The 19,015-nt window shown below is 27.6% G+C and overlaps 1 protein-coding gene across 1 annotated transcript in view; it reads left to right on the top strand.

The window, feature by feature from the left end:
* The window catches only part of LOC111634941 (uncharacterized protein KIAA2013 homolog), a 44,078-nt gene that overhangs the window by 21,373 nt on the left and 3,690 nt on the right, over nt 1–19,015 (top strand). The window contains exons 5-14 of the mRNA XM_023379779.1: nt 1,037–1,165; nt 4,874–4,932; nt 5,007–5,099; nt 6,610–6,680; nt 8,288–8,431; nt 9,119–9,221; nt 9,296–9,358; nt 15,891–16,093; nt 16,165–16,277; nt 16,351–16,615. Of these exons, the coding sequence (XP_023235547.1) occupies nt 1,037–1,165; nt 4,874–4,932; nt 5,007–5,099; nt 6,610–6,680; nt 8,288–8,431; nt 9,119–9,221; nt 9,296–9,358; nt 15,891–16,093; nt 16,165–16,277; nt 16,351–16,615 (1,243 nt within the window). The remainder of the gene's footprint in view (nt 1–1,036; nt 1,166–4,873; nt 4,933–5,006; nt 5,100–6,609; nt 6,681–8,287; nt 8,432–9,118; nt 9,222–9,295; nt 9,359–15,890; nt 16,094–16,164; nt 16,278–16,350; nt 16,616–19,015) is intronic.

Genomic DNA, 19,015 nt, shown 5'->3' with positions numbered 1-19,015 from the left:
TTGTGGAATTTTATGCTTTCAGGGATTATTTTTTGAATTTACTCTCTGATGTGCTTTTATAGATCTTATGTTGTGATAATAATAATTCCTAAGAATTTATTGTAAATAATGTATTTGTTTTAAAATTTTTAATTTTATTTACGTCAACAGAAATTTAATACTTATAATGTAAAGAAATATCTATATATATAAAAATGAATGTATGTGTGTGTGTCTGTCCTTCATGCATTACCACACCGCTTATCCGATTGCCGTGAAACTTTGGAAGTTTTTTAATACGCTCCCGCGAAGGTTTCTGGCATAATACATTTATCCTATGATAGATGGCACGCATGTATACGAGCATTTTACTGTGTGTTTGATCGATTTCAAATTGTAAAGACCATTTCCTTCCTCCAAAAATATCTCTATATATGCATTTATTTACAATATTTGTAATAATTTTTGTTTAATCACTTTATTTCAACTTTTTTGCTAATTATGTATTCACTCAAACTTTGTTAAAACCTTAACTGTATTCCGAACAACAACCAAAGTTGTAGAAGGAAATTAGCCTATTTTACCNTCTCTGCGAGTATGTGGACTAAATTTAAAGAATCTGTGCTTCTCACATGTACAAGTGTATGTGGCCAGCTCACGCGTTGGAAAACCTGATTTATTTGAGTACACACCAGACGGAAGATAAAAAATATCGTGTATCCACAAGCACTCCAATAAATAAATAGAATTGAAACAACGCTTTGAAATGTTTTTCCGATGAAAATTAATAATAATAAGTTTCAATAAAAATGATAAAATGTAAATTGAATTTTATCATAACGAGTTTGCTTGAATTTCGTTTCTTCTGAGATCGCAGCAATGTGCGACAGGTAAGCTAGTTTATATATAAAAATGTCATTAATATATTTGAAATTTTATATATTTCAGTAAAATATAAGTAATTTTTGGAACATCCTATATATATTATTCTGTATATTTATGTACAGTATAAAATATATTAAATTACTGGTGAATTCTATGCAAAAATTTTTTATAGGTAATGGAAAAATTGGGATTCCTATTGATTTTGAAAGTCCGTTATACATTTTTAACAAAAGATCATTATCCTTACCAATTTGGTTCCATCCAATAGTTAAAGTGGAATTACCAGGAACAAATAGTCAAGGTTAGATTCATTATAATCTAATAATTTTACATATGTGGTTAATAAATCATTTATTTATATTTGTACAATAACTTCACAAATGGGTTAATTATTTCTAAAAGTTGTTATAAAGTTTGCCATTTAGAGTAATTTTAAGCAATATATTTTATCATTTAGTTAATAATGTGTTTATAATTTTTGAAATATAAAAGCATAAATTTTTTAAAATAAATATTAATATTATAAATATTATTTATTAAGAAATTTTTTATATATATTAATGAGTATATAACATTCAAATTAACTATTACTACTGAAATTAAGGTATCACTAGTCAGAGCAATCTACAGTGAAAACCAACTGGCAAAACACTATCATTCTTACTTCTTAGTATGTACAAGTTCCAGATCATAGGAAAAAGATTTTGACATTAAGAAAAAATAGCTCAAATAGCTCACTGATAAAGGACATATGGTGGTTTAAGTAGAAAAAAGATTATAGAAGAGTGATCAGGATGGTTATGTGATTAGGAAATGAATTGTATTCAATGAAGAGTTTAATCAATGGATGTTATTGCATTCATTTCATACAATGATGAGGTACATAAAAGTTGTTAGATATCCGAAAGAGTTGATAAAAGCTGTGGGATTTGTCAAGGATGATTAGGTGCAATATACTACAGATTAGATACTTTATGGCTTAAACAGTATGCAAATTCTACCATCTTTTCCCATTCACAATGTCATATTTTAACTGTTGAAAACTTTTTATTATTTTTGTTAAAATCTCTTTCCTGTGATCTCAAAAGTTTATACATCAAGTATGGCAGCACCTACTGATTTTTTATTTTTATTTATTTTTTTCAGATTGCTCTGTTTATGGATACTTTAAATTGAATCATCTTGTATACAGTGCTATGATTTTTTGACAAATTTAAGAGTTGATTTAGATATTTTATCGTACTTGTACATATTAATTTCAAATAAAATTATTTTTAAAAAGCATTGTTTTAAACAACTCTGATTTCATGGAAGATTGTTAGAAATATTAATAGGATGACATATTTTTTAAGACTTGAATTAATATGCCAGAGAACATCTTTCATGAGAAACAATTAGTAGTCTTATGGTACACAAATGCAACACACAGTTTTGAAGTATCCAAATTTATTATATATTTTATTTTCGTTAATTAACATCTGTGTATTATCTTCAACAGATGTTACTGATTTTATACTTGTAATCAGAAGTATAAATTCAGTTGTAATAGAATTAATTTTAATTAATTATTTTAGCCTGGTCTGTAATTCTATTTGATTCAATAACTATGTTTTTAAATATTAAAATAGTTCATGCTGTCATTAGTTGTTATCTTTAACTCAGTTCAACAAAATTCTTATATAAATTTATACTGATATAACTTTACATTGTGAAAGTTTAATAATTTTTAACTTGGATCTATGTTAATTTGCAACATTTTCAAGCATTTCTGATGTTATTTAGTAGATTCAAATTGTTTGCAAAAATATACAACCTATTTAGAAATTTTTTTATTTGAAATAATTTATGAAATTACAAATATAGCAAAAATTTTTAATATCAAAATAATATTTTAACAAATTTTAATATATAATTAATATAGTCCTAACTTATAATTAAGCAAATGCAAAATTTGGCTTCTACAGTAGAACCTCGAAAACTCGGCCTAATGTGGACCGAAGGGTGGCCGAGTTTGTGAAAATGCCGGGTTATCGGGAATGGGGTTAAAAAAGGATAAGTATGCATTTTTCCTCAGAAAATACTGTACTGTACTTGTATGTATTGTTTACTTGAGAATATAACAGAGAATAAACTGCCCAAATACCCTTAAACAAAGGAAAAGCACGTCCTTTATGAAGGCATACAGCCTTTACTACATGAAAATGAAAATTAATGAATACACTGTGTACAGTAATTTACCTGATAAGACAGACCTCAGAAAAATACTTTATGAGAGCTTTTATACTTTTATAAAGCTGTCTATAATGAAAATTAATTAACTAAGGATTTTTTTGCCTTGCCAGGGTGTGGCCGAGTTATCCGGAGTGCCGGGTTATCGAGAGCCGAGTTTTCGAGGTTCTACTGTAATAACAGAATACTAAGGTTTATTATAGAAAATTTGTTCAGGGATTCTTCTCATGTTTTATTTAACAATAAATGGGTATAAAAGTAAAAAAATAACCAAAATGACAATTACTTCTAGTCAGCTTATGATGTTTAAGAAGAATAAATTAGTTTTTTTAATTTTGAAATCTTAGAACAAATTGCTTATGAAGCTTTACATCATTAAAACTTTTAATCAGTGATTTTTTTATTTCTAAATAGTAGAAAAAATTTTGTGATTTATTTGATTCTTTAGTTAATGATAAAAGTAATGAAGAGGCGTCAAACTTTTCAGTAATTAATTCTAAACTTACCTTACTATCAGCCAAGTTTTATATTCATTCAACTTATGAATCAACAAATAGTTCTTAATATGGATGTTATATTAATTGTCATTTATATATGACAACAAATATATCAAAACGTTGTCATAACAATTATTTAAAATTTTAAGATTCAAAAATAATGAATAATTTTTAAAAAGTATCATATTTTTACCTTATAAGACATGTTCTTTGTACAGTAGAACCTCGCTTAATGAGCATGATTCATTCCAGAATCGTACTCGTAATGCAAAACACTCATTAAGAGAAACAATTTTTCCCATAGAAATTAATGTAAAATACAATAATGTGTTCCATACTGAAAAAATACTCAAATATTTTATGTATAATGTTTATTCAAAGAAAATTGTACAATGTGCATTGTTAAGGAGCGTGAATCATCATCATCATTACTTCTAGCACAGAATGAACCAACCTGGAATGAGAATTTGATTTGCAGTTTGATAAACACTCCAAACGATATACCAAATTGTTGGGCTATGTAAAGGCTATAATTAAGTAATAGAAATTAATTAATTTGACTAGAGGTAAGCAGTTATGCTTCCATCTTGTATTAAATTTAATAATTATAAATAGTTAATTTTTTAATTCAGACATTTCTAAAATTTAATTTGGAATTGATCATTAAATTTAATATGAGATGGCAGCATAACTGCCTACCTCTAGTCAAATTAATTAATTTCTAATACTTAATAATAGCCTTTACATAGCCCAAGAATTTGGCATATCGTTTGGCGTATTTATTATATAACGGGCTATGGTTGTTGATGTTTAAAAGTAATATGTGTGAACACAAGTTTTGAAAAATATGTGATTACAAGTGATGCTAAGATGCTAGAAGAATGAGTGCTAAACACAGACTGATGGAGCATGTGCACGATTCGGGACTTTCCCTCTCCTTGTCACTTGTTATGCAAAACATTGCTCATTAAGCATGGCAATTTTTTACAATTTGTTTTGCTCATTATGTGAAACACATGTCATGCGAGGTGCTCGTTAAATGAGGTTCCACTGTACCTAAAATTTATCTGAAAATTAGGATGTGTCCTATAAGTCAAATATGTCTATATTCCCCCAAAAAAGTAATGTGAAAAATATGATGCATTTAATACAAATGACTTCTTTTATAAGGCAAAAAACATGGTAAGTTATTATACTGGGCCAAGATGTATAACGTTTTTTATAGTATTATTATAGTATTAATAATCTAAAAAAAAATTTAATTTAAAATATGTTTTAAACAGATGGGGTGGTAACTCAGTTTACAGCTGGAAAAGTTTATAAATTTCAATGTTTTAATAAAGTATGTATATTTAATATGTTTATCTTGAAGCTTTTTTCTCTTAGTTTATGAAGTTACAAATTCTTTTATTTCAGTATCGGAAAACTGTAAGTGTTGCAAGTGTTTTCTATGCCCATCGTGTTATTCCATCACTTTTAGTTCAAAAAATAACTGTCACAAATTCTTTAGTAAGTATTCATTTTTATGCATTTTATTTCTATAGATATTTAAAACTATAGTATAGTCCACTTATTGTAATCATTTTGGAATTTGCATATACTGATAATAATAACCAACTGATATAATTAAACAGGATACATAAACAGGATTACATTTTCTGAATTTTCTAATGGTAGCTGTTTATATGTTTATGAGTAACGTCTCTTCAATCGGGGGGAAGAAAAACTTCCAGTAGACTACCTCACAGCCAATTCAGGTTATAAAACTCCTTTTATTGCTTTGCTACAGATGCATTTCAAGCCAGGTTAACTTTCTAGCTCCTCTTCAGTGCTACAAAATAAATTTTACTTATAAAATTGGCAAAAAGCAATGCGAGTAGAAAATATATACAAAACATCTCTCATAATACCTTAAGAGTCTCCATAGGTTACAATGGCTTAATTTCACACTTACATGGTACTTTTAGTCCCATTTACAATGTTTTTATCAACACAAAGAATTATATTAAGGGAGTTTATCGTGTTATATCAAAAGGATGTACAGCTTGCTATACTAGTAATTATAAATTATGCTATTAAGTAACATTTTACAATAATATTTAAAAACTCTTAAAAAAGATAAATATACATACAGGTTTCTTACTAATTAAAAGCTTATTATTTTGAAAATTTAACAGTATATGTTGTATATCCTTTTAAGACCATTAAAATACAAAAAGGTTTTTCACAACAATGTATAATCTTTATGGTATAATTAACTAACTTATCTTTGCACCCTCTATTATGTTATACCATTGCTGGTCAATTTACATACCATCTGACACATTTATTAAATTATCATTATTGTATTTTATTATCTCTATGTGTTCTTTGAATTTACATTTATAAATGCCTTTTTCATAGTGTAGGACTTTAATATTATTCCTATCTATTTGGCAGTTGTTATTTTTGATATGGTTAAACCAAGGGGAATTATTATGTTTTAGTTTTATGGCAGCTTCGTGTTCTTTAATATGTAATTCTAAAGTCCTTCCTGTTTCTCCTATGTATTTTTTCGGATTTTGACAGTTACAATTAATTCCATAAACAATTTCAGTTTTTTTCAATTTATCAACGTTGGTTTTGTGTTTTCCTAGTTTTATGAATTTCATGTGAGCATAAAAAGACAACCTAAACAGGCCTATTGACCTGATCATAATAAGTATAACAAACTCTGGTTATAATAAGTAAAGTATATGTGATTTTAAGATCAATATTTTTCCAGAAATTTCATTATTCTTTGCATTTGATAATCATTTGTATTTTTTTTTTTATAAATGTAGTATTTATCTTTCTTCATATGTTTAAATTAATTTTTATCTAATTCTACAAAGTAATTTTCATTTATTACAAGTTAAAAAAATTATTTGGAGGACTTTGGATGATTTCTTTAGGTTGATGTTAATATAAGTTCTATTTATTTTTTTTTGTCTATAACTTTGATCAAAATAATTAATTGGTAATTTCACTTCTAACATAGAATGAAGATGTAATGTTAAATATTTATCAGAAATTAGAAAAAACCAAAACAACAAAAATTAAGACATTCAGGTAAGGTAATTTCATTATCTGAAAGTGTGTATAAAACTTAATTTTTTAAATTACTTTTGTTCAACTTAAACATTCTACATTTCATATTTTTATTTAAATTTGTCATTTAGATACATCATGCCATATAAGATTTTTTAAAATATTTTTATTTTCAGTATTACTGATGCAGTCAATATGATATCAAACCAATCACTTTTAATACAATAAATCAATTAATCAGTTTTAGAAATGTGCTTCCAAATTTTAGAAAACATTTAAATTTTTTAAATTTTAAATGCTGTAACATATAACAAAAAACAAACAGTCTAAATAAGCTATAAAGAAATATTATCTGTTTATAATTTTGTAATATTTTTTTTGTTTATTAAAATGATAAAGGGTTAATGTTTTAATCATTGTATTTTGTATTATAAAATTTTAAGGTTTTAGTTATAAAAATCAGTTAAGAATGTACTGAGTAATAAAACAATTTCATAACGTTTTTTATTAAGCTAATTTGTATGAAAAATTTTTTTATTTTAAATACAGGAGCTCTCTTACTTACAAACATTTAACTTATGAACTTTCAGACTTATGAACAATTTGACCGTACGTCTAAAATTTAAAATTTGTTTGGATTGTGAAGTTCTCTTGTTGCTCCTGGAGTGCATTTGTAGTCTGTTTTTGGCCAGTAATAAATAGAAAGTTTTTAGAAATAAGCCCACATGAATTATTCATTATCACATATCATAATTTTTTCTTTTTGCGCAAATTCTAAGGTTTCATCACCACTTATTGAGGTGGTGTTGAAGTTGGTAACATCAGAGAAATGACATTTTTCACTGCAATTTTTATAAACTTTTATGATTAGTGTTTAAAAGATGCATTTATAACATAATAGTAAATTTAGCAGTGGAGATAAATGCAAAAAGTGTTGCTCTATTATTGTGGAAGCTAAACTGGACATTATAAAATGAAGTGTATTAGGTGAGAAAAGCTGAATTTGAAACACCCATTATTAAGCAGTATACTGACTGGGTAAATGAACATAATGTATTCTAATAAGTACATTGAAGAATCAAACACTAACAATAAGTGGTTATTCTGTGTACAAATGTACTTTTTAGGTTAGTTTTTGCCCTACAAACATTTTAACTTACAACAAAACCTTGGGAACCTAACCTGTTCATAAGTAAGGGAGCATTTATATAATTCTTATAACAAAATTAAAATGATAATGATGTTTTTGTTATATATATATTCATAAATCTATTGTAGTTACATTCTGAACTGATTGAAATGAATAACATTTTTAGAAAATTGTTATAATTTGGGAAAATGTCAATCATAAAATATCTAAAATTAATCTAATGAATTTTTTTGTCAAGTAAAACTTATTAAAACACCAAATTACTCAATACTTTGAATTTTGTTTTTAGATATTTTAATTGCCTATATTGAAATATAATCTAAAAAGTTATTAAAATAATATATTAAATTATTTTTACAAAACATATTTCTGAGGAAAACTCAATAATAATAGATGTTTCTTTTTAAATAATTTTATTCATAAAATAAATTCACTATAATCAAAAATTCATATTATTTTTTTGTCATTTTTATTTAAGTGTAGCACAACAAAAGAATGATTTGGAGTACATTTTATCAACAGACACTGTAGAATTTGTTGATACATCTAAGAAGAATAAAATTGTAGTTGTGGCCATTGCTTCACCAAAACTTCCAGAAATACTAAAAGTTGATGCAAAACAGTAAGAAAAATTTTAATTTTATTCCTTCATATTTCATCATTTTAGTTAATTTTTCAATAATGTATTTAATTGAATAAAATACAGAAGCAGATATAATATTTCATAATTGTACTATTAAATTATACATTGTTTACTTAAGTACTATGAATAAATAAGTTATAATTTACATTTTTAGATTTATTTTTTTGTTACATTGTTAATTAGTTAATATTCTATAAATATTACGATAAACTCACAATTTATATATTAATATATGCATATTTATTATATGCAATAATATATTACTAATACAATTTTTTGTCATTCTCAATTACAAATTTTTAACATTTATTACTAGAAGTAGTTAATGTTCGTGTAAAATACTAACAAAATAAAAACTGATTACTTTCTACAATACTCTGTTATAGAGGAAGTTATGCTCAAATTTGCTGTTTATTTAATGTCTTTCCAATGTAGATTTGAATTAAACATGATAAAGCTTAATTATAATTACAGTAAAAAAGAAATAATTTACACTGAATTTTCTATAATGGATTGAAAAACTGAGAGATTACTTTCCTAAGAATCTTTTTAAAAAGATAATATTGAATTGAGATATATATTTATCTTTTATTGAAAATCAATTGAAAGCTTATATTAATTATTTTAAAGTTTTGTTACAAAAATAATAATAAAATATTTTTACAGATCTGTTACAATAATAGTCAGAACAATTGTACAATATTCTAGTCCCATTAATCAAGATAAATATGATTCCAAAATAAAGGAATTAGAAAAGTTAATCCATGAAGTATGCTATTTTTCTATTTGATACATTTAATTATAAGATGAATTAGAAATTCTAATTGATAATTTAATTTACAGGATTTGAAACAGTCTCTTCAATTACCGAATCTAGAAGAAAGACATAGCAAGATTTGGCAACAGGTATTAAACATAGAGATTTTAGTGTAATATATAGATATAAATATTTAAGTATAAAACTTTTTTCAATGATCTTTAGTTTTGTAATTCATAACACTATGATTTACTTTGCTTACTAATTTATGATGAATTAACTATAATTTCATGTGGATAATCTATACTGGCATATACCTCAAATAAAATTGTTAGAACAATACCTGTACCATATCATATACCTTTGACCTCCAAAATAGCTATTGAAAGCATAACTTACTTGTATTCAGTTTAGAAGATACCATCTCAAACATTAAAACATTGTTTTTTATGTTTTACTTCCTTTAACAATTCATTGTAGATATTCATAAACAACCAAGCCTGGATATTCTATAATAATCAGGTCATCAATACTTGATTATTTAGGCTACATTTTGGTAACTATTAATAATTAATATAAAATAATTTGCTTTAAAGATAAGCAGTTAGACTGCTATCTTATACTAATATTAATAATTACAATAATTTTTGAATTAAATTTAATTTAAAAATTTTATTTGTTCTCCAAATCAATAAAAAAAAAAGCTTTTAGGCCAGATTTTTCACTTGTGTCAATGATATAAAACTGAATGACCCAGCAGTTCTTTAATCTGACTTACATTTGCTATCAACCTTATTTGCAAGGGCAAACCTTAAAATCAACATTAATAAGACTGTCATGTGCTTCTCATTGATTTGGAACCTTCCTCTTTCTCCATTTGTCATTGATGCCAATATTCTGGAATATGTTTGTTCCTACAATGATCTCGGCATTATATTTGACAATAGATTAACTTTTCATTTTCATGTCAATGAAATCATTAAAGCACTAGCAATTTTACAGATAGGTTTGCAAAAATGCCATAAAATATCTCATCTAAATCTGTTTTATGATTCTATTTTTTTGAGAACTTACAATTTATTGTTGATTATTGCCTGCCAAGAAAAAGAAGACACGGTTTTGACAAATAACTAAATCAATAAGATATATTTATTGTTAAATAAACTAAGTAATTTACCATTTACTACAATCCAAACGTTGCAAGGTTCAGGCTAGGTCTTCCCAATATACATGAAAGAAGAAAATACTATGATCACATACTCTATTGTAAATATTTTAATGGTTTTATTCTGATTTCCTGGCTTTGTCTTAGAATACACATGACACCACCACTTGTATTTTTACTCCTTTTTACCACTTACCTATTTCACATAGATTTTTTTTCTATTGTGTAGCTGGAAACACGAATAATGTAGAAGACATGCTTCATGTCGATTTTTTACATTATAAAACATCTTGTCAATGTTTTATTAGAGTGGTTGCAGCTGAAGTTTTCATCTCTAAAATGTGAACGTTGAACATCAAGCGCCACTTACAAGATAGCGACGTTTGATGTTCACGCTTTAGAGATTAAAACTTTGGTAACAACCTTGCTATTATATAATTATTAGTGGTTTATAAATGCAACTTTATTTACATATTCTATTGCATTTCAATTCTTTTGAGCTTTATGCAAATGAATTCTCTGGCAATATCCTGTATTCCGGTTCAGTTACTATATTGTTTTTAAATTTTTATGTTTTACTTTTAGCATTATACATATTTAATATTTTAAAGAATTTTTGTGTATTCTGTCTTATGGTATATAAATAGTTTTTTTTTTCATTTATGTTTTATTATGACGGTTGATTTTTTTCATGTATTTTATTTATTTTTTTTTTTTTTTGTTATGAGTCTTGTTATTTATCAGAGAGATCTACTGTCCATCAACATTTCTTAATGTAGATGAAATAAATAAATAAAATACAGTAATACTTTGGTTTTTGTTGACTTCAGTTATCGTTGGTTTTAGTTTTCGTCAATTTTTTTCATGAAAACTTTGTCTCAGATTTCGTCAGTGTGCCCAAGTGACCTCGCTTCTAATTTTGCGAAAACAAAGGGCAACCCATGCGTTTTCCAGCTGTTTGGTGTTATTTCTCATTGTGTGAGCATTACCCTGTGATGATCCACGATTGGTCAATGATTCTGTTCCCTGAACACCGGGAATTCAGTCATGGGTTTGCACTTTGCCAGGATGGGTTGGCCATGTGAAGTGTTTTGGATTTACTCCACGTCTGTAATGTCTGAATAGGGGCCAGTTACTCTTAAAAAATCTGGAAGGCATTATTCCTCATGATATGACCATCATAAATGCATACAATTACAATTACATGACAATTATGTCACACTTTACCACGGGGCAAAATAGGTTAGCAGCTCATGTCCAACTAGCTTCTACAAGACATTATCCTTCATGTCTAGCCAAACAATTCCATTGCTTTCCTTTAGATTAGTCTTTTATATTAATTTCTTATTACTTTTAGTATTTTACGCTATATTTATTCTCTATAAAATGTGTTTTTGGTATGTATTTTGGAGTGTCTAGAACGAATTAATTGGATTTACATTGATTCATATGGAAATACTTCGCAGATTGTTTTCGGACGGATTATCAACAAAAACCGAGGTATCACTATAGTTTGTTAGGCCAGATTTTTCACTTGCCATTAGTGAACAGACGAGAAATTTTGTAAGTCTATTTTAACTAAAGATAGTGAAATTTCTGTTTTGTTCCAATTGTGTTGATTATAGCAAAATATTTCAAATTGGCTTATTGGATAATAGCCATGTTTAAAATTATTTATGTTAAATATAAAATGTACATAATAATGATAGTTTAAGAATTTTTTTTGCAGCATTTTTTAATTTCATACTAAGACAGAAGAAACCAACTAGAAAACTAATGCCAAAATTGTTAATTGATCAAAAAGTACTGCAAAGAACAATTTGCTTTGTGATCTTGTGCATTTTTAAATGCTGATATATCTTGATTTTAATTATATATTATACTATATCTTTGAGACAAGTTAAAATACTAGAATATAACATATCTGTTAGCTACAAGAAGTAATACTACAGAATTTCATTTATATAAATTTAAGTTTAAATTAGAAAATGTTTGTAGCAATATTGTAACAGCATGGAAGAACTTAACCATGAGAAATTATTCTAATTAGATATTCGATGGAAAGAATGTTTTGGGTTTGAAACATCAGAATAGAATGTTTTGGAGGATATTCACATTGAACAACAGAGTTGCATTCTTGGGTTTTGAGAAAGGGGGAGAAATGTTTTTCTTCTGACTGAAAAAGTTCTAAAGTCCAGGTGTGATGGACATATATGCCAAGTGGTGTTGAACTGTAGTTGGGGTCCTGAAACCTAATGTTCTGTTCAGATGTGGAACTATTCAAGATAGTCATATCAGAGGTTTATGTGTGCTTTGAGATTGCTGTGTTTTCTTGTACGTGTTGTTATGATGAACCTGTGTGGTACTAAATTAAAATTTTTCTTATAAAAATAAATATAAAAGTAAAATTGTAACAAAATAGAAATTATATGCGAAGTTACAATTTTATTTTTTTAATATTACAATTATTGTATTTGTGTTTGAATTGATAATTACTTATATATTTATTCAGTTATAATAATTTATATTATTAATAGCTGCATAAAAAATACATTATAAACAGTAAAAGTTAAATAAACGTAATGTTATATATTGATATTTCTACATATGAAACATTTAAAATTTTTTACTTTCCCAGCTGTTATATATAACAGAGGGAATGTTTGGCAATCAATCAAAAAAATGATTTTTACACTTTTAGACTCAGGACACTTTGAAACACCAAGAAATGCAGAAAAATTTGGGGATTTTTCTGTATGTATGTATGGATGTTAATGTATGATAGTTTTGTTCACCCTCTTTCAAGCTTAATAACTCCTGTGCTTTTTGTCAAAAATTTTTGAAATTTTGCAGGAAGGTTTGCTTATTAGGGGAATTGATGCCAATAAATTTTGGTGATTAAATGTCAAGGGGGTGGGAAGATAAATGGTCTCGTGTATATCTCCAGTAGGGTCAGACTTAATGACAATTTTACTTGTTATTAGCATTTACAATTTTGTATGAAACCCATTCATATCCTCAAAATTAAGCTTTTTGCTACTTTATAATAATTAAAAATATAAAAGATTTTTTAATAAAATATGATAACTGGATTTTTTCTTTTGTTTTGAAACTATTATTTTCTGACTGTAAAATGTTGCACTAAAGTCATATAAAATAACTACACTATATTATTATTCTCAAATTTTAATTTATGAATATAATATACAGTAGAGCGTCGGTTATCCGAAAGAATTCCAGTCGGCAAATTTAAATTTTTGCTAGTGCTGTGGCGCTGCAATCTTTGGCTATATCTTGGGCTATTCCAATATTTTTTTTGTTGATGTGTGTTTTAGCTGGCAGCACCGGCACTTTTGTGTGGTGTTTTTCTGAGGACTGTGTGTGGTGCTGAATCGAACGTTTTTGATACTAGATAACTTCTAAAGCATAAATTTTTTTTTGTTTTTATATTTTTCAATATATTGAATACAATCGTACCCAGCAAAAATAAACAAATAGCGTAACCAACACCTTATTGCTTGCTGAGGGAGTTTTATTAAAATCGAACGTTTTCGATCCACTTAACGGATCATCATCAGGCTAGAATATACGAAAATGGAATACATCATAAATGGAACAATAAGTTCAAAAATTCAAAAATATCAATAAACTGATAACATATCAATTAATAAAAATAACAAATAAATTGTAAACGATATCAAATAATAAATAATATACTGCAACGATTAAACATTAATACTAAGTTTCCTTTAAATCAAATAAATATCATATTTCAGTTGATGCGCTACTTGTAAGCTACTTAACGGCAAATTTCCAAGCCGAGGAAAGACCTTCCGCATCCCTAGCATTAATGCATCCGTCTTTAAGTTTGCTCCTGTATATCTACATTTTTTCGGCCGTCCTCGCCAAAGTTGGTGAGTGTACTTGTCTCACGACTTCCGCTTCCTCGCATCCAATCAGGGATCCTTGGGCCTGCGCCATCTGGGCCAATATTGTTGTATTAGACCCTTTTCTAGCATCATACTTGTGTTCTCTAATTCTTACCCCGAGGTTTCTGGTAGTAACTCCTACGTAATCTTTTTTTATTCCTAATAGCTGGTTCTCGTAGGGAATCTATGTTATGAAGGAAATTGCAAGCGTTAAAGATTCAACGGTGATTTTGAAAAGAGCTCCCAATTTATATAAAATTCTTAGAAACAATAAAGGGGTTATTAAAAAAGAAGATAAGGCAGGTGTTTACAAGATTCCCTACGAGAACCAGCTATTAGGAATAAAAAAAGATTACGTAGGAGTTACTACCAGAAACCTCGGGGTAAGAATTAGAGAACACAAGTATGATGCTAGAAAAGGGTCTAATACAACAATATTGGCCCAGATGGCGCAGGCCCAAGGATCCCTGATTGGATGCGAGGAAGCGGAAGTCGTGAGACAAGTACACTCACCAACTTTGGCGAGGACGGCCGAAAAAATGTAGATATACAGGAGCAAACTTAAAGACGGATGCATTAATGCTAGGGATGCGGAAGGTCTTTCCTCGGCTTGGAAATTTGCCGTTAAGTAGCTTACAAGTAGCGCATCAACTGAAATATGATATTTATTTGATTTAAAGGAAACTTAGTATTAATGTTTAGTCGTTGCAGTATATTATTTATTATTTGATATCGTTTACAATTTATTTGTTATTTTTATTAATTGATATGTTATCAGTCTATTGATATTTTTGAATTTTTGAACTTATTGTTCCATTTATGATGTATTCCATTTTCGTATATTCTAGCCTGATGATGATCCGTTAAGTGGATCGAAAACGTTCGATTTTAATAAAACTCCCTCAGCAAGCAATAAGGTGTTGGTTACGTTATTTTTTCAATATATTTATTTTGTTTGTAAAAAATAAAGAAATAATTTTTAATGATACAATAGCCATGATTATTATTTTAAAAAGTTTACATTAGGCTTAACATCGACGAAAATTCAATGCGAAGCGACACGCAACGGAGAAAAATTTTAACATGGCATATTTTTTCATACATAATCGGTTATCCGAAAAATAAGTTATCCGAACAACCCCAGTCCTCAATTGATTCGGATAAACAACACTCTACTGTATATATATTTTTATATATGTAATTTGCTTTTAAAAACGTGTTATATTAATGGAATCTTTAATAATAATTAAATTCAATTAGATTGCTTATTATATTGACACACAAGTTTTCCATATATTTTCTTTGTTATATGAATGTCATAAAACTATCTTTAATTTCTGAAATTTTTGTGATTATAAATTTTATCAAATTATTTATGTAACAAAATAGTAAGTTTATTTTGTAATTTAAGTATCAGTTGAATAAGATGGATTATTTTTATGTGATTAAAGTTATGAGTCTGAAGAATGTTTTAATGTTTTAACATTTCTAATTATAGAGTATTAATAACATACTGTAATATGCATTTTTAGCATGATTTATTTAAATGTTTTCATATTTCTTCTGAAATTTTATTTTTCTTAATAGTTATGGAATACAGGCTTTGGTATTAGTTACTCCAAGGCTCAAGATGTCTTAAATGGTGATAAAATAAATGCCACATTATATTATGTTCTTTCAAATAGTAGAGCATATTTATCAGAATATAGTACGTCTTCACAGACTCGACAAGAGTTGAACTATCTTCTTTCAAATGGAAGGTCATGTTATGGAGCAAATGTTCCTACTCTGTAAGTTGATTAAGAATGTAAATCTTTAACAAAATCTATCAAGCTTTTTAATCAATAATTTATTTCTTTAGACAAGCAAAATCTCTTTGGTCTGATTTAAATACAATTGAAAAAATTAATCAAGTAGTTTCTCTGTGGCTTTTGACACTTGATAAAAAAGGATGCCATAACTTGATTTCAGCAGGTAATGCATTATTTTATTAAATTTTTAATTAACTGAAAATTTTTAATTTAAACTTGATAAAAACTTTTTTTAGGTGCAGAAGGTGTCATGCAAGCCATGGTGCTAAGTTTTGGTGCTTTGTTACTTACTGACCTCCATTTGGAATTTAACACACATCCTAGAGAACTCCATCGAGATTATTTTTTTAGGCATCTGAGGTACACAAATGTCACACACTTTAATATTAGTGTGATTGTAGGTGATGACAACAAAGCAGTAATTTATGTTGAAACAGATGACAGTGATAAAGAATATTATGCATGTGATGCTGGATGTCTGGATCCTTCTGTTAGACTCAAGTAAGTTATGATATATATAAGTAAAAATATGAAGAAAATGAAACTAAAATACATAATACTTGGTTTCATTATTTATTAAAAAAATCATTTGTACAGAATGAAATGAGAAAAAATAGTAATAAAATTATCTTTTTGGTTTATAAGTTACTTCAGTTAAAGATTATTAAATAAATTACAATAAACTGGCAAGTATAAATATACATTGGATATAAATTTTATATTTTAACTTGTCTAATTCTCAGAGGCAATCAATATGTGTAAAAGCTTGCTAGATCGATATGAAATGAAATTCTTTATAAATTGATACTTTCTCTATTTGATTCTTTAATGCAATTCTCAAAATATGTTTAATTTTATTTCATGAAGTCTTGTTTTTCTTTTGGTGTAAATGTTTTTAGAATTTGAAATTTTATCTTTAGAACCTTTTCAAAGAATTTAATTTTAAATGAAATTTTACTGCAAATGATAACTTATATTAGCTATTTAAGCAACATAATTTACCTATTTTATAATAAAATAAACACCCATTAAAAAGAATATTGCTATTTGTTTTCATATTCAAATTTTGATTTGTTTAAAACTTAGTAACAAAAGTCAAAAGTAACAAAAGTTGGTTATGATTTATAAATTTTGAATATCTCTAATCAAACTGATTTTTATATTACAACATTACCTATCATTATTTATTTCAAGGAAATTATATGAAGAACTATATCATAACAGAATTATAAATTTAAAAATTTAATCATTCTTGTTTGGTACTAAGAGGAGCTTCTCTGGAAAATGATCTCATAAATTAATATAATCTCTTATCTTACATTTAATTGATGTTTACTTCTATAATGGGTGTGGCCAACAAGTCAGTTATGTCATTATTTTTGCTTTGTGAGATAATGAGCGATCATCTTTTTTTCTATTTGTGGCACAGTGAAAAGAGCATATGCAGTTACTGAATGAGAGAAATGTGAAATGAGGGTTGGTATGACCGCATCCACTTGTCCAGGATGGCTATGATATGTTTACCCAAACTTAAAGAAGACTAAAGATCATGAGACCTTAGTCTACATCAGTTCTGACACCAGTTAGGATAAGTAACACACTCGTCCTAACACGCGATTAAATCTATCTTTACTTGAATGTCCAAGTGGCAAGGCAACATCTAATAACTACTTGTATTCAAGTGGCTAGTGTGATCCAGATCTGAGTGGTGGAGGGGTCTTGTTGATTTGCAAGATATAGGGGTGAGACAAATCCACTGAAATAAGCTATTTATTCATTAAATGTATAATCTGGATTTAACATATAAGATATATACATAGCATAGCAAGTACAATATGAATGCGTAAAATGCAAGCTAAGTAAAACTAAAATATAACAATGATAACTATTGGCTAAACCAGGGAATATGACTGCCAACTGAGAGAGCTTACATAGATAAATATACTACCTGGGACATCATGAGAATCTTGTCTTCTTTTACTTTAGACTTTTACATCTTAGTCTGAGCTGGAGACCTATTGTCAATCAAAACTTCTTCTTCCAAGAACGTCAGTCTATGAGGCGTTAAATATACTTGAAATTATTTTAATTTACGAGCGCTTTCGACGTAAATAAGCACGTCGTCTTCAGGTAAAATTAAATTCAAATAAAGAATTTGAACCATACATTTAAATTTAAAACATTAACGATACTAGCCGTTTTTGAACATACAAAAAAGATTTTAAATTTAAATTTTTAGAATTAAACATTTAAAATTGGTGCGCATGCGTTTTAAAACAAATAAACATCGATTGGAGTGGCTATTAATTATTTTGTGAACGCGAAAAATTGGCGCACGTGCACCTTAACATGCATAACATGAGAGCCAATTAGATGTCTATTAAGAACAATTAAATTTTTAGAATTTAAATTAAAACACTTTGTAAATACGTATAAAATTTTTGGCACGCATGCGCCTTAACATAGACAGCATAGAAACCGATCGGAATAGATCCACAAGTGCAAGTTTATGTTAAAATTTAAATTTTAAATATTAAAGCGCGGGACATAATTTAAAATACATAACACACGTAAAAAGACGCACATAAAGGGGCCGACATGTATGTGCTTTGAATCATGTAGGAGGTGCGGGAAGAGAATGCAAAATTATTGTTGGTTTTTTAACCGCCTGAATAAATTAATCCAGACGTCCGGTAAATCGAGGGTAGGGGTGTTGCACGGGGAGAGCAGTTTTGTGAGGAGGGCCTCCCAAATGTATATCAAGTTCCCTTCATCACAGCGTTTGAGTATTTCCACTCGATTCCAAAGCGCTACGTGGTGGTGTTGTATCACCAATTTGGAAAGTTCCGTGTCACAATTGCCAAGTGCCACCGAACGTTGGTGTTCAGATATGCGAGCAGC

Source organism: Centruroides sculpturatus, unplaced genomic scaffold (assembly GCF_000671375.1).
Source record: "Centruroides sculpturatus isolate CEXI.00-Female unplaced genomic scaffold, Cexi_2.0 scaffold891, whole genome shotgun sequence".
Taxonomy (NCBI): Eukaryota; Metazoa; Arthropoda; class Arachnida; order Scorpiones; family Buthidae; genus Centruroides; species Centruroides sculpturatus.
Note: the sequence above shows the minus strand (reverse complement) of the source record. Positions and strands in the feature narration are given on the sequence as shown.